At 43.1% G+C, this 13,700-nt stretch overlaps 2 protein-coding genes across 2 annotated transcripts; both read left to right on the forward strand.

The window, feature by feature from the left end:
• The first annotated feature begins 685 nt into the window (after positions 1–685).
• Positions 686–4,773, forward strand: LOC124997972 (mpv17-like protein). The gene is made up of 4 exons (XM_047572068.1): positions 686–1,564; positions 1,934–2,004; positions 2,546–2,575; positions 2,964–4,773. Exons 1-4 carry the CDS (start codon positions 1,258–1,260, stop codon positions 3,177–3,179), a joined length of 624 nt encoding a protein of 207 aa, XP_047428024.1. The 5' UTR covers positions 686–1,257; the 3' UTR covers positions 3,180–4,773.
• A 1,359-nt stretch (positions 4,774–6,132) lies between these two features.
• Positions 6,133–13,351, forward strand: LOC124997693 (nuclear distribution protein nudE homolog 1-B-like). Its single transcript, XM_047571620.1, has 9 exons — positions 6,133–6,256; positions 7,059–7,186; positions 7,644–7,797; positions 9,474–9,622; positions 9,726–9,862; positions 10,043–10,300; positions 10,391–10,476; positions 11,019–11,170; positions 11,287–13,351. Exons 2-9 carry the CDS (start codon positions 7,101–7,103, stop codon positions 11,333–11,335), a joined length of 1,071 nt encoding a protein of 356 aa, XP_047427576.1. The 5' UTR covers positions 6,133–6,256; positions 7,059–7,100; the 3' UTR covers positions 11,336–13,351.
• Positions 13,352–13,700: the final 349 nt, after the last annotated feature.

Genomic DNA, 13,700 nt, shown 5'->3' on the forward strand with positions numbered 1-13,700 from the left:
TGAACACAATAGTGTATGGTGTAACTCAAACCACCCTAACCCTACAGAAAAGAAAATATGTTATGCAATACTGCTTCTGCCAAACCACACACAAACAAAATCTAAACACTACAAAGCGCAGTGTCAAAAAATGATAATGCAATTATTATATATTATTATATTATATACATAAGCTAAAAAATACAAAAATGAAAATAAAACAAGCACATATTTACATTGCATAGTGCAATGAATTAAATAATTTTGCTCATCCTTTCGCAGTTGAGATATTAATGTGAGGTTGCCATCTAGTGGTTTGCGGTGCACATAGCCTTTTATTTCACAGGTAGTCTGCACTGCCTCCTTCACTCAGATTAATGTGATTAATCTTTATTACACTGTACTGGCACGACTCACTTTGTGAAATACACTTGCAATTATCTCCTTCAAAATACCGTATATTTAACTGTCTGCAAGAAAATGCTGAGATCAATAGTTTTTATGTTTCTGTGGTATGAAAGCCCAGACAAACGCTGCAGTTTTTCCTTCTTCAATTATTAAGCTTTCTCTGCGCTCAGTGAGCACATTTTAACTTCATGAAATGGTTTGAATGAAGAACACACGCGTCCGGTCGCTGATTTGCGCACCGCTGATTTGGTGCACGGGCAGCCTGAATGCATCTCGGATCGAGCTGTGCGCAGCAAACCGTTGCCGTTGGTGTCAGAGATGCAGCTATGCGGGAATTCACGTCTGAGCAGACGAGAACAATCCCTCAGATTAGCACTTGACCTGCAGGATTTGTTGTTGGAAAGGTATCCAATTCACCGGTAGTGACACGCCGAGTAAGAGCAGACAGAATGATCTAGATTTCCATTCATATTCCGGAGGAACGTTGTCACAAGTGCGTCTGCTATGTCGTGATTGGACTCATAGTCGCATGTAGTTTATTTTACGCATGGAGAAGGCTTGTCTAAGTGACCAAAGTGGAGCCATGGCGGGTTTTACGCAGATGTCTGTTCGATTCTTTGGGAGGCATTTTTGGCGGAGTGTGCATTTCTCATTAGTCATCTGAGATCTGATAATGTGTGATATTCCTGCTGTCGGTGGAAACCTATAATCCCTCCCTGATTACCGCGCACAGATGGATTGTGTCCTGTCGGCCGTCCGGGTAACATCGGGGCCTTATCGACCGAATTTTACCGCTATGCTCGCGTCTTGATCGCTGAACACAAGCAATTTGGGGCAGGACGTCTTCTCCACTCTATCGTCCGTGCCAAAATGAGGAGAGCTGTACTCAAAGAAGCCGCCAAGCGATTTCCCTGGCTGGCCAATGTCACTTTGTACGGGTGCTTATTCGCCGGCGGTGACCTAGTCCACCAGCTCATCGCCCAGAAGGAGCGCATGGACTGGAAACACACTCGCAATGTTGCCATCGTGGCAATCAGTTTCCATGGAAACTTTAATTACTTTTGGCTACGAGCCCTGGAGAGCCGTTTCCCCGGGAAGTCCGCCGGGATGGTTTTCCGGAAACTTCTGCTGGACCAAAGCTTCGCGTCACCATTGGCGACCAGTGTCTTCTACACAGGTAAGAACTTGTTGGTCAAAACTTATTTGACACTCTAAAAGGTCAGCTGAACCAAAATATCTTTGTTAAGGTATTTAGTTAAAATATGTAAAATGCATTCTGCAACACAACATAACTCCAGGACACATTTGTTACACGCCTCAGTCCCACACAAATCTCCAGGAGGCAAAAACAATGAGACGCGTGCTTTGGTAATGGGAATGTATGCACTGAAAGCTGTGGGAAGTGGCATCTTATAAAGGTTGTCTGTAAATCAAACATCAGATTGGCCAAGGTGAGGAGTCATTACGCACGGTTATACATTGTGCGTAATTGCGCACAAATCCGTGTCGTTCCAAACACGGTCTAAACGTGTTAACTGGCTTGCAGGGGTGAGCTTTTTGGAGGCTAAGGAGGACATCTTTGAAGACTGGAGGGAGAAGTTCTTCAACACCTGGAAGGTAAGAAAGGCCCCCGCGGCATCAAGCTGAGGAAAGTCACCTTCTCTTCACACACTGCCGCTGCCAGCTCACGACCAGATTAACCTAGATTGAGTCACTGCTGCTTTTGCGCAGTGGGCTCGACGCCCGGGAGCAAGCGAGGTAATTCAGTCGTGACCACAGCCGGGAGATAAAAAAGTCAACGAGTTTCATGCTGTTGCAAGTGCAACGATCCCGTTAACTGGCCATGGCACAAAAGCACCCTGTTTCTGAATTAAGGATTTGCTTGTAAAATTCTGTTTATTTTTTTATCTGTAATTACAGATAAAATAAAAATGTCAGTATACCTACATCCAATTTCCATTTTCTTTTTTTCTGCTATTAAATTAATATTTCTAAGTTCAGTTGGGTGACAGCTGGGCTCCTGGAAGTTCAACATCAAGCAAGTAGAGCACACAATATATTGTCCAATTCTACAAATGATCAGTCAAGGCAATGATATTTTATTGGAAGGGGATTGTCCTCTAAGATAACACTTAATGTGTCTTGTTCTCATTTTCAGACTGGACTCATGTACTGGCCATTCATGCAGGTAAACCTGGACTCTGTTTACTGTTTGGAGTTTGTATAATTGTCTAAGACGGAAACAGAAATTCATTTAGATAAGAGACAGGAAGATTCCATACTGATTAAATGGTGCCAAGTTTTTATGATAAGAAGAAAACAAACCTAAAAACAACAGTGGTTATTTTCAAATATTAAACAGTGTCACTACAATAAAACAGAGCAAACTGGGAGGTTTCCTTTCATGTTGGAGGTCACAATATAATTTATATAAACAATATAATTGTAAATTTTACATGACTCTAATAAGAATTTTGAAATTAAAATGTATGTATGTGTACTACACTGAAACAAAACATATTGGTCAGTGTCATCATGTGATTTCGTCTGAGCCTGGTTTTGGTGCCTCTTCGCAGTTTCTCAACTTCGTCCTTATGCCGCTGTACATGAGAACGGCCTTCATGGGCTGCTGCGCCTTCCTCTGGGCCACGTTCCTGTGCTTCTCGCGGCAGAGCGGTGACGGCACCGCCGGCGTGGCTTTGGCGTTCGTCATGGACCCCCGTAAAACCCTGGAAGACATGCGTCAGGCTCGCCTGGCCCGGAAGAAGCAAAGGACCCAGAGGGAAAACTAAAAGCAGCACGGAGAGCTGAACAGCTGGAAAGCGAATGTCGTCTCGATGAGTCATCTCATTACCTGTCACATACGCACACAAGAGTTTGACTGTTACAGAGACTGAAGGCCGGTGTAATTATGGTAACACGAGCTTTGGCAAATGTGGGCATTTACCTGGCAGGTAGTCTGATGAAAGATCCAGTAAATGGTTTCAAAAACACTTGATGTCAGGCAGCTAAATAGACCAAAGAAGACATCATAGTGCGTGATAATAAGACAGTCTGAAGCCACAAAGAAGCTGGGTCTACTTTGTCTTGAGTGTGGTGTAGCAGAAAAGGCATGGTGGTTGTTAAAACTGAATAGGTTCGTGCTCAGGGGAGCTTGAAGGTCAATTAACTCATTAGATGTGGATTTTTCTTGACTAATAATGATTGTTTGGCCCTAGTGAAGCTGCTAGATGTCACCAGATTCATCCTCAGGGAGCAGGAGCACACAACCAGGGTTTTATAATCTAACAAGTAAAGGTTGAGATATTTTGCTCTGAACCAAAGCAACATAACTCTAAAATGGTCCAAGTGATGAAGCATGACACAGCGTTTACATCTTTACTGATGTGCATAGGATGATGTTGAGACTGGGTCTGTGGAGGATTGAGGTTAAAGGGCAGTTCAGTTGCAATGAAGTTGGTTGGTTGTTGTGCTGGAGACACTGGTTTGACCTGAGCGCACAGAGCTTAATATTTCTGCTTTACACCAGTCGTGCCTTTTCCTGGTGACAAGACTGTCCCTGACTGCAGGTCTGTGAGCTCACGAAGTTTGGCTGACTGGTGGCAGTCAATAGTAATAATCAATAATCAAATTTGGAAACGCCCTCTGGGGTGGGTGAAGGTTTTCAGCAGTTTCGGGTATGTTATGCAAGTCTGAGTTGGACATAAGGATGTCAGAGGAAGAGGTTAAGTTTTCTTCAAGTTAAGTGAGCACAAAATGTGAAGCTGAAGCCAGCAGGCGAAAGAACTGGTAGCAGATTTGGTTATTCTTCTAGCCTAAGTCACCAGCCCACGGACTGTGGTTTAATATTAGAGAACAAATTTTATTTAACTCTCTATTTAAAAGAAAAATCCTTCCTTTAAGCCAGAGAACAATTATGGATTATTAACTGTCCCCCATTCTCCTAGTTTGAAATATTCAGTATCTTAATCCTGTCGTCTTACTTGAACCAACTACTAGGATGCCATCAGCCCAGGTACCTTATCATGTAACATGTCACTCACCCGAGCCAGACTCTTAAATCACTCCTTTAGATTTAGCAGAGCTCAAACACTTGAGATGTAATGATGTAGATTCTGACTTACTGAAAACCTAGGCTGCACCGTACACGACTTGATATAAATCCTATAAATAGAAAAATGTAAATTGTATAACAGTGTGTTTTTGAATGTGTAAAACAAACGTTAAACTTCATAGAATGAAAATCCTTTTTATGGCATTATGATCGCTGGTTTACAGCCAACTGTGAGAACCTCAGCTATTCTGCCGTACTTGTACTTTGATATTTTCTGAAGTAGGACGCTTCTTTGTTGTGTGACAGTAAACTTGATACCAATAAACTGGTCAAACGGCTCTATTCTGTTGAGTGGATTGGATCGTGTCACGACCGCAGATTTGAAAGAGATTTGATGGGGGAAATTGCGCTTGAGTTAATCCCAGATCAACGAAACTGCGGCACTTTAAGATTGTTATGTGATAATTAGCAGATTAGCAGACATAAACTACTGTTGGGAAGTGATGGGAATGTTGTCAGTTTTGGAGGTGTTATTGAGCACTGGATGGAGAGAAAGTTTCACCGTTCATCCCGAGTGGAAGATTAATGTCTAGTTACATCCATTCAGCAGTTAAACATTTCAATCAAATGTGTAAACCTAAATGTGTAAAAGGTTGTGTATCAACTAGTCTACTTTAGAGAGAATTATAGGCAGAAATGGTGCTCAGCAGCCATATATAATACAGTGGACTTGGAAAAATAGTCCTTGCAGTAAACACTTCTTTTTTACTAAATCAAGATTTCCTTATGTTTCTGTATATTGCAGCTCTGAATGAATCAAAAGAGCATATTTCTTCTCTTAATGCAAAACTATCCCTTTTAACTAAATTCCCTGTAATGTCAGCAAAGGACACAGATTCACGTTTGTAATCTGCTGTCAGCTTACACAAGATAGACTGAAAACGTGCAGCCCAGATATGAGGCAAGGACGAAGTGTATTGGAGTACCTATGCATGTGTATGCATGTGTGTGCGTGCGCTGCAGCTTTATGCTCCAGTGATGGTGCGCATGGATTAACCAGGATCAGATAGGCCCGCTTAATCCTTCCGAAAAGGACAGAGTTGACCCGGTTTGACCTCTGACCCCTACCAACAGGAAGTGAAATTCCCCAATCAGAGTCTAGGAGCAGAAATGGTCTGAAAGACAATGAACTCACTAAAGCTAGGCATTTATTATGAATGTTTTATCAAACCTTATTGGATTTTATTTGTCAGTAGAAAAGAAAACACGTTTATTACTTTGATCACTGGATTTAAAGTAACCTTTATTCCTAGAATTTTACACACATTATAAACGAGCAATGTATGCTTTGTGCTGCTTTTAAAAATGAGAAAAGTTGTCTTTGTCACCGAACAAATCTGCAGAGAAAGGCACAATTATGTGAGTAGATCTATATCTGTAGTGCCTTATTCCAGTATTTTACTAAAGTCAGTTAGTGGTGGTCAAGTGGCCAAATAAACTATAAATAAATAAATAAAATTGCATTTACAACAGTTCCTGAAGGCAGCACCACCCTCTGGTAATCCATCAAAATGTCTAGACTGTGAAATTATGCAGATCCTCCTCTAACACTGGTATCAGTACTCTAATAGGAAAACCATCGTAATCCCGCCCACTTATATTTGATTGACAAGTCAAATCAACCAATAGGAAAGCTCAACGATTCCGCCGTCTAACCTGTGATTGGTGAACCGGTCCCCACAATATGAATGGCAACAAGTATTGTTCGACGGACTCCCAAAGCGGTGGCGACTTCGTGGATTCCAACAAGTCAAGGCGAGTCCTTAAATAGTTTTATTTTCACCACCCGGCGTCAGATTTAACCGACGAAGTCTGGCGTTAGTGTCAGAAAGACACGGAGAAGAGTTAGACGATAGCGAAACGAGTCAAGTTTGCGTCAAACGAAGCCAACTGTTGATCGTAAATTGTGGCAGTGATATGTTTATCTCGGCTGGGATTTAAATGGTTAAACCCCGTTAGCCCAACTAGCTAGCGTTAACTTTTATGTATGAATCTAACTTTGTCGTGCTCAAGTGTTGTGGTGTTAATGCTAACCATTCACGGTTTTTATAAAAATGTGATTTTAACCCAACAACTTATTGGTTAAGGTTTCCGTTATCTTGGGTATCGTCGGCTTCAACTTCCCGTTTTTACCATCCCAGCTTGTTACGACAAGACTCCGTTTAAATTTAATGACAAATTAGTTTTTGAGGTAGCCTGAGGTACAGTTGTTGAGTTCGTCTAACTTTAAAACGTCATTGGAATCGGGTGATTATATTGTCCGATTCGGCATGTATTCAGTGTTTAGGGTGAGCCGTATTTTCCCGTTATTGGTAATTTCACGCACAGGTGGCGGATCGATGTAGCGACCAATAAAGTTAAACTGTCGATCAGACACACGATATTTGTTTTTTCATTAAGTGGCCGAATTAACGTCAAACGTCTGTTGGATCGCTTTCATTAACTTTTTGTGGTAAGGTCGGAGTTTTTTCACGTGCAGGTGTTGTTGAACATAAATTGACCGATTTCGAAACGGAAGTCGGAACTTGCCTAAATGCTTTGTTTTAATTGACCACAGGTTAGTGTTGGTTGCAAGGGCCGGCTGCGTACTGGGCTGGAGATGGGGGATCCGGAGCCTCCAGAGTTTGGGTCCCTGGAGGAAGCGGTGGAGTACTGGAAGGAACAGGCTGCCAAGCACCAACAGAGGTGTGTCCCCGCCCCCCACTTTATCTCATTTTAATTAACCAAAGTCTGCACAGTCCATCTTCTGAAAAGACGTCCTAAACATAAACTGTGTGCACATAATCAACTTCTTCCATATCATCATTTAATTGTGCTTTTTCTTCCAGTTGTCAGCTTTTTCTTAACTCATTCTTAACATAAATCTGCACATTTTAAGTATCTTGTTTTTTTTTACCTTCCAGGCACAAAAACTAAAGTTTTCACTCCGCTCTAGTTATATAAATGTTAGTACTTCATTTCTGAGCATCAATTTCTGCTATGTTTAAACTTTCAACCCGGTCATCTGATCGGATTGTTTTTCTCCAAACCAGAGTGTGATTATTTTCCAGGTTGAATCCAAATAAATGAGCCAAGCTGACTTGATGAGGCTGTGTCCAAAGGTAACAAACATATGGTTTATGCTGTGTGCGTGTGTGTTTAGTGCGGAGGAAGCCCAGGAGGAGCTGCAGGAGTTTCAGCAGATGAGTCGGGACTATGAGGTGGAGCTGGAGACGGAGCTGAAGCAGTGTGAGGCGCGAAACCGCGAGCTTCTTGCTTCCAATAACCGCCTGCGCATGGAATTGGAAAACTACAAGGTACATGACATAACATTCATTAGATATGGATAGAAGTGTCACGTCGAAGACAGTTTAGCATTGATTGTCCCAACATTGTTTTACGACCTGCACCGGGTCATAAAACTGAAGCATGTTGAACGTCCGGTTATTAAAATTACACTCGTTTTTTTTTTTATTTTTATTATTTATTTGCATTCAACCGACCGTTAAAGTGGATTTGACTGGGTATTTCCGTATTTATCAGCTGATAAGAAGTCTTGTTTTATAGCCCGAGTTTGCCTGCTGCGGACAGATTCCACTGGTCTGAGCGCACACACAGTTTCACAGAGGATTGATTCAGGACAGAGAAAGGCAGCTGATGACTCCCAGTGTCTGGAGGGGATGGCAGTACTTCCCATAAGATCCATTCCCGTCACAGTTTACTCACCATCAATTTCTTCCCTTTAAAAAAAAAAAAAAAAAAAAATGCCATCGCTTAATCCTTCGGCTGAGAACATCGCTGGGATCTGTAGTGAGCATTTCAAGGACAGCTGCTGAATGTCTTCAGAATAAGTTTTGCTTTCAACCTTAACAGAGTGTAAAGACAAAAATGTGAACACAACGTTTGTTAGAAGAAGTATTTACAACGCATTTCGTACGCGCATTCTTGTCGGTGTTTTGTGCTTTGTCACCAGTTCCAGGCTGTGCAGAGTGACAGTGACGTCACTGCTCTGCACATGTTTTTACCACACTGTTCTCACGGCTTGTCTTTTTTGCACCCCTTCCAGTTTTTGTGACCTTTTACACGCTTTAATTTCAGGAGAGAATGCTGCAAGTAAATGAAGATTTTATTAGTTCACATGACCTCTGCGGGTTGTGTTATCAAAGTTTAAACAAACCTAAATGTTACAGCCGTTGCTTAATGCAAAGAAGCTCTTTCTTCACTTTAGCCTCAGCCAGCTAGAGTAAACAGTTGTCCTACACGCAGACCAAAGGAATATGTTTCGTGTTGAATCGGAGAGCGAGGCAGACAGAGGCGCAGGTGAAACAAGCTCCTATTGATGTTGTGTTAATGGTAGTTTCTGCTTGAATTTAGAAGTCATGGGAGGGAGAGATGTGGTCAAAGCATTGCAAAGGCTTTATCTGACAGAAAGTTCGTGGAACACATATTTCCTTTTAAATTCCTGCGGTTTAGGACGTCTTAGACTTGGACAGACTTGAATAATCAAGGGGAGTTGCTTGGTCATAGTGGCTTAATTGTTATAAAAAGATGAGCTGTTATACAGCTGGATAGAGTAAAGAATAAGAGAAGTTCTGTAGCGGTCACTGTGAATCATTCTGCTGGAGAATGAGCTCCTCTGCCCCCGTAATGTTTGGTGTAGTGGATGGGATGGATTGTCCATAATGGAGAGCAGTTTATCCGGTGTCCCCATGTCCCTCACTGAATCAAACAATCACATGTCCTTTCGGATCAATTTGTTGATCCTACCGATGTCTTTTTTGCTGGTACTACTCCCCCAACAAACCACAGCAAAGCACAGGACGCTCGCTACAACAGACTGGTAGAAAGACTCACACACTTTGAAAGACCTGAGCTTCCTGAGAAGGTTCCAGTCTACTCAGGCCCTTCTCGCGCGCAGCGTCGGTGTTTTGGACGTTTTTTGGTTGAGTTGGTGACTTTCTCCTTGTTTCTTTATTCTCTCGCCCCCTGCCAGGATAAGTATGAGTCGCAGCACTCTGAGGCCTGCCGGCAGATCTCCAGCCTGGAGGGAGACCTGGCCGAGACCACGGCCGTCAGGGACCAGCTTCACAAATACATCAGAGAGCTGGAGCAGGCCAACGACGACCTGGAGAGGGCCAAGAGGTCAGCAGACAAACAAAAAAAAAAGAAGAGGGGACGAATAAAACACGCTGGCGTCGTGGCAGTCGCTTCACCCTGTGTTTGTTCTTGTTCCCTGTGTCTCCAGGGCGACCATCATGTCTCTGGAGGACTTTGAGCAGAGGATGAACCAGGTTATAGAGAGGAACGCCTTCCTTGAGAGCGAGCTGGACGAGAAGGAGAATCTCTTGGAGTCTGTTCAGAGGCTGAAGGACGAGGCCAGAGGTAGAGCGACCTTAGAACGAATCAGCTGTAGACCAGCTGACCAGCATGATTCAGGACAGGCCAGCTCTGTCTGTGGCCGTTGATGGCCATTGGCTGTATAAATTTCCCATCTTTATTGATTTCCCATTTTGCAACTTGCCCAAATAGTTGAAACAAATCTCTGTCATGTGCTGTTCTCAGACCTGAGGCAGGAGCTTGCGGTGCAGCAGAAGCAGCAGGTTCAGGACAGGAAGCCGTCTCTCAGCGGTTCAGTAAAGGAGCCTTCGACGGCCCCCTCGGCCGGCTTTCCCACCCCGCCGCTCACGCCGCCAGACAAGAGAACGGACGAAAAAAGCACATCTTCGCCCCCTAACCACCCTCTTCCTTCCGCCACCACGCCGTCCAGACCTCCAGCCTCGGCCGAGTCCTCAACAGCCCCTCCGCCCTCTGTCGGCAGAGGTCAGTTCATGTCCGTCGAAATGAACCGTCGCACGCATCAGTCGCTGCTCTGAGGTTTTGCATGTCGTCACCATCTGCTTTGTTTCCCAGGTGAAAGCCTGACGGGGACGCCGCTCACCACCTCAGCCAGAATCTCCGCTCTGAACATCGTTGGAGAGCTGCTGAGGAAAGTCGGGGTAAGGCTTGAGCTGTGTAGGCCTGATAGTGTGCTAACCTGATAGGGTTGGGCTCAGACTGTGACGTTTTTCAAGCACGGAAACGCTTTTACATCGCCGTTTAAGGTCTCAGAGGTTCGCTCTTTAGTTCAACGCTTACTGATTGAAGCTTGTTATTCTCTTAACTGCCATGTGTCATGGATCAGACACATTCATCTCAGCAGCTGCTGGATGGATTACCATGAATACTTTGCATTCATTCACGCTCCCCAAGGGTGGAGCCGAATCACTTGTTCTTCTACGGCTATCATGAGGTTCACATTTGTGACAGTTTATGATAGAATATATCAGATTCACTGTCTTTGTGGGGTTTTTCTAAAAGCTCAGTTCAAAATGTACATAACACATTTCTGATGCATTTAACTGTTTAACTGTCAAAGGCAGATCTTCTAGTGTGGCTCTTGGTCTGCTGGTCTGTTTTCCTTTTTTTTTTTGTTGTTGTTGTAGCAGATTAACCAACCATTTTGAACATTATGGGTTTTTTTTTTCTTCGCTGTTTGTAGAACCTGGAGTCAAAGCTTGCTTCATGTCGGGAGTACGTGCACGAACAGACGTCTAGTCGCAGACCCCCCGTCCACGCTGGTGGACAGGGGGTGGCAGCGGGCCAGAGCAGCTCCTCAGAAAACCACCCGACCAACGGCCTCTACAACAAGGGGTGAGCTCCTCTGTCCTAGTAGAAAATATGTGTGGATGTTTGCCGGTCATCGTGTATATTTTTGTGCATGGATGCCATTTCCTCCTATCATTGCTCTTTTTCTTTGTGTTTCACAGGCTGGTCAAGAGGTTAGACTTTGGAGCCGGATCCAAGCTGCTGCTGTGACCCGAAAAAAAACACCTTTAATCTTGAGCTGCTTGGCCTTTCCTCCTTCCGTCCAGCCTGGGTGTCCCACGTGTGCCGGTTATGGTGAGTCACTCATCGTACGGGCGCTTCAGGACGCGGACCGCTCACAAGAAGCTGCGGATGCGTCGCCGTGGATACTCGGGGAAGTCTGTTCCAGCTCAGAGCTACACAGTCAAGGGTTTTTGTTTGTTTGTTAATAGGACTTATCGTCAGCACTCGCACTTGGTTTGAACTAATGTACTGGACTCGTGTCGCATGTCACAACGTCACCTCGTTTTGTTTGGATTGTTTTTCTTTCTCAGTCTCTCTAAAAGTGTGTTCAAGCTCGAAACAAAGAAAACTTTACAGGACAACAAAATCTTGGCAGTTGCAGGTCCAGAAATTAAAAGCAAGCATATGCTAAAAGAATATATATCCACAGCTTTCTACACAAAGTAAACATCTGTTACATTTTTACCTGCGCAAGGAAGGTGAAATTTTCAGAACACAACTGAAGGGCGCCCGGGGGCTGAACACTGGATGAGCACTTTTATCCACATGAGTGGAAACGTCTTCTTACAGTCAGTCTTGTCCTGTCATCTGACGCTCTGTCAGCTTAGGTCTAATTCAAAATTGATAATAAAACTACAGCAACAACAAAGTGCCTCTAATTTTAAAGAATTAAAATAATAATAGATTGTGTAGCCCAGCAAATGTTTTTCATAGATAAACAGGGAATATATGTGTTCATCTGTACATGACTGAAGGGCTGAGTTGTTTTTGTGTTGAATTAGTTTTTTTCTTCTGCTAGTTGTGACACTACTGCGCTCTAATAAGCGATGGTGCGGGTGGAGCTGACCTGAGAAGAGTCTCAGTGAGCCTTAAAAAAATAAAAGATTTTTATCACTATTTCACATGTTACCATGAGTGACACCTAGTGGCCATCAGGGTTTGTGCATCTTAAAGCTGCCTTAATAATTACCTTTTATAATAACAAGTCAAGTGCGAAGTTTTGCTTCTAATAAGGAAGAGACTCGACACCATCTCTGCAGCTTTATGTAGCTTTTTAGCTTTAGTGTTGGACGTACGGCTCAATGACGGCTACGTTTACATGGACAGTATTCCTTCAACCATCCAATCTGGCAGTAAAACAGCAACAGAACGAGAAACTTTCTCTCCAGCTTAATTGACAACACTGATTCTGATTCTTTTCGCCTTCTGTCCCCTCTTGGAAACCTCATGTTACCCTGGGTGGGGCAAATATGCGCTTAAAGAAGAGAAACGTTTTTTTTTTTTAGGTTATCAAAGTTTTTAGAAATTCCTTAACATCAGACCAGTCTGTTTTGGTAGAAATATTTATATTCTGGATACTAATGGAATACTATTGTCCATGTAAACAAATAGCAATTCACTGTACGCTCACTGTGTGAACAGCTGCCCGTTCATTAGGTACACCAGTGAGAACAAATGCATTGTAACATACCAGTCCTGCACAGACCTTCTCACTTTCTCGCAGACCAAAGTTTTCCGTTTGTAACCAGAAACATCAGTTTAATACTAGATTAGGATGCATGTTGTTTGTTCCGTCCCATATTTAGATGCTATGTCGGTAAAAGAACACGACGGGTGGAGACTTGTTTCACGATTGCGCCATCAGAGTTTCAAACAAACCTCTGCAGACCTCGACTTCTGTCTCTCCAGGAGTGAAATGGCAAACGTCTTCTGTTAACCAGGAGATACGAATACTTCAGTGAAGGCTACTTGTGTTTTATGTTAAAAAAAATAAAAAAGAGTATGTAATAGGTTGTAGTGTTATCTACTGTAGGCTCACTAACGTAGGCTGTGGTCCAGTCAGGGCGAGTGTTTCCTGTGAGGCCAGAGGTGTAGTGGAGTTTTCTGTTGCCTTATGTGGCTGTAAAGTGAGTATAAAAACATGTACTGCCCTTTTGTTGTTTTTACCTTCTGTGCTGCGAATGATGCTTCTGAAAAAGTAATAAAACTTGAAATGGAAAAAAATAAAAGACTGATTCTGTATTTCACAGGAAGTGGAGAACAGTTGTGAGAGTTTGGTATCGGTTTAATAGAACATCTTCGGTTCATGAAGCAGAACGTCCTGCATCACAGGAGCTGTTGCACACGTCGCTTTGAGTGTAATCATATCCTGTGTATTTGTGAGGTTTAAAATCACAAAATCTCAGTTAGGGTTCAAATATACTTTCACAGTCAAACAGAAATAAAAGATAAAGATAAATTAAAGTAGAGCATTTAAGGCGTGATCATTACGTTCAGGTCAAAGATGTTGAGAATGTCAATGATGAGAAATGATTCTGCTGCATAGTTGTTCACTAGTTGCAGCTGTACTGTG

Source organism: Mugil cephalus, chromosome 20, assembly GCF_022458985.1.
Source record: "Mugil cephalus isolate CIBA_MC_2020 chromosome 20, CIBA_Mcephalus_1.1, whole genome shotgun sequence".
In the NCBI taxonomy this organism is placed as follows: Eukaryota; Metazoa; Chordata; class Actinopteri; order Mugiliformes; family Mugilidae; genus Mugil; species Mugil cephalus.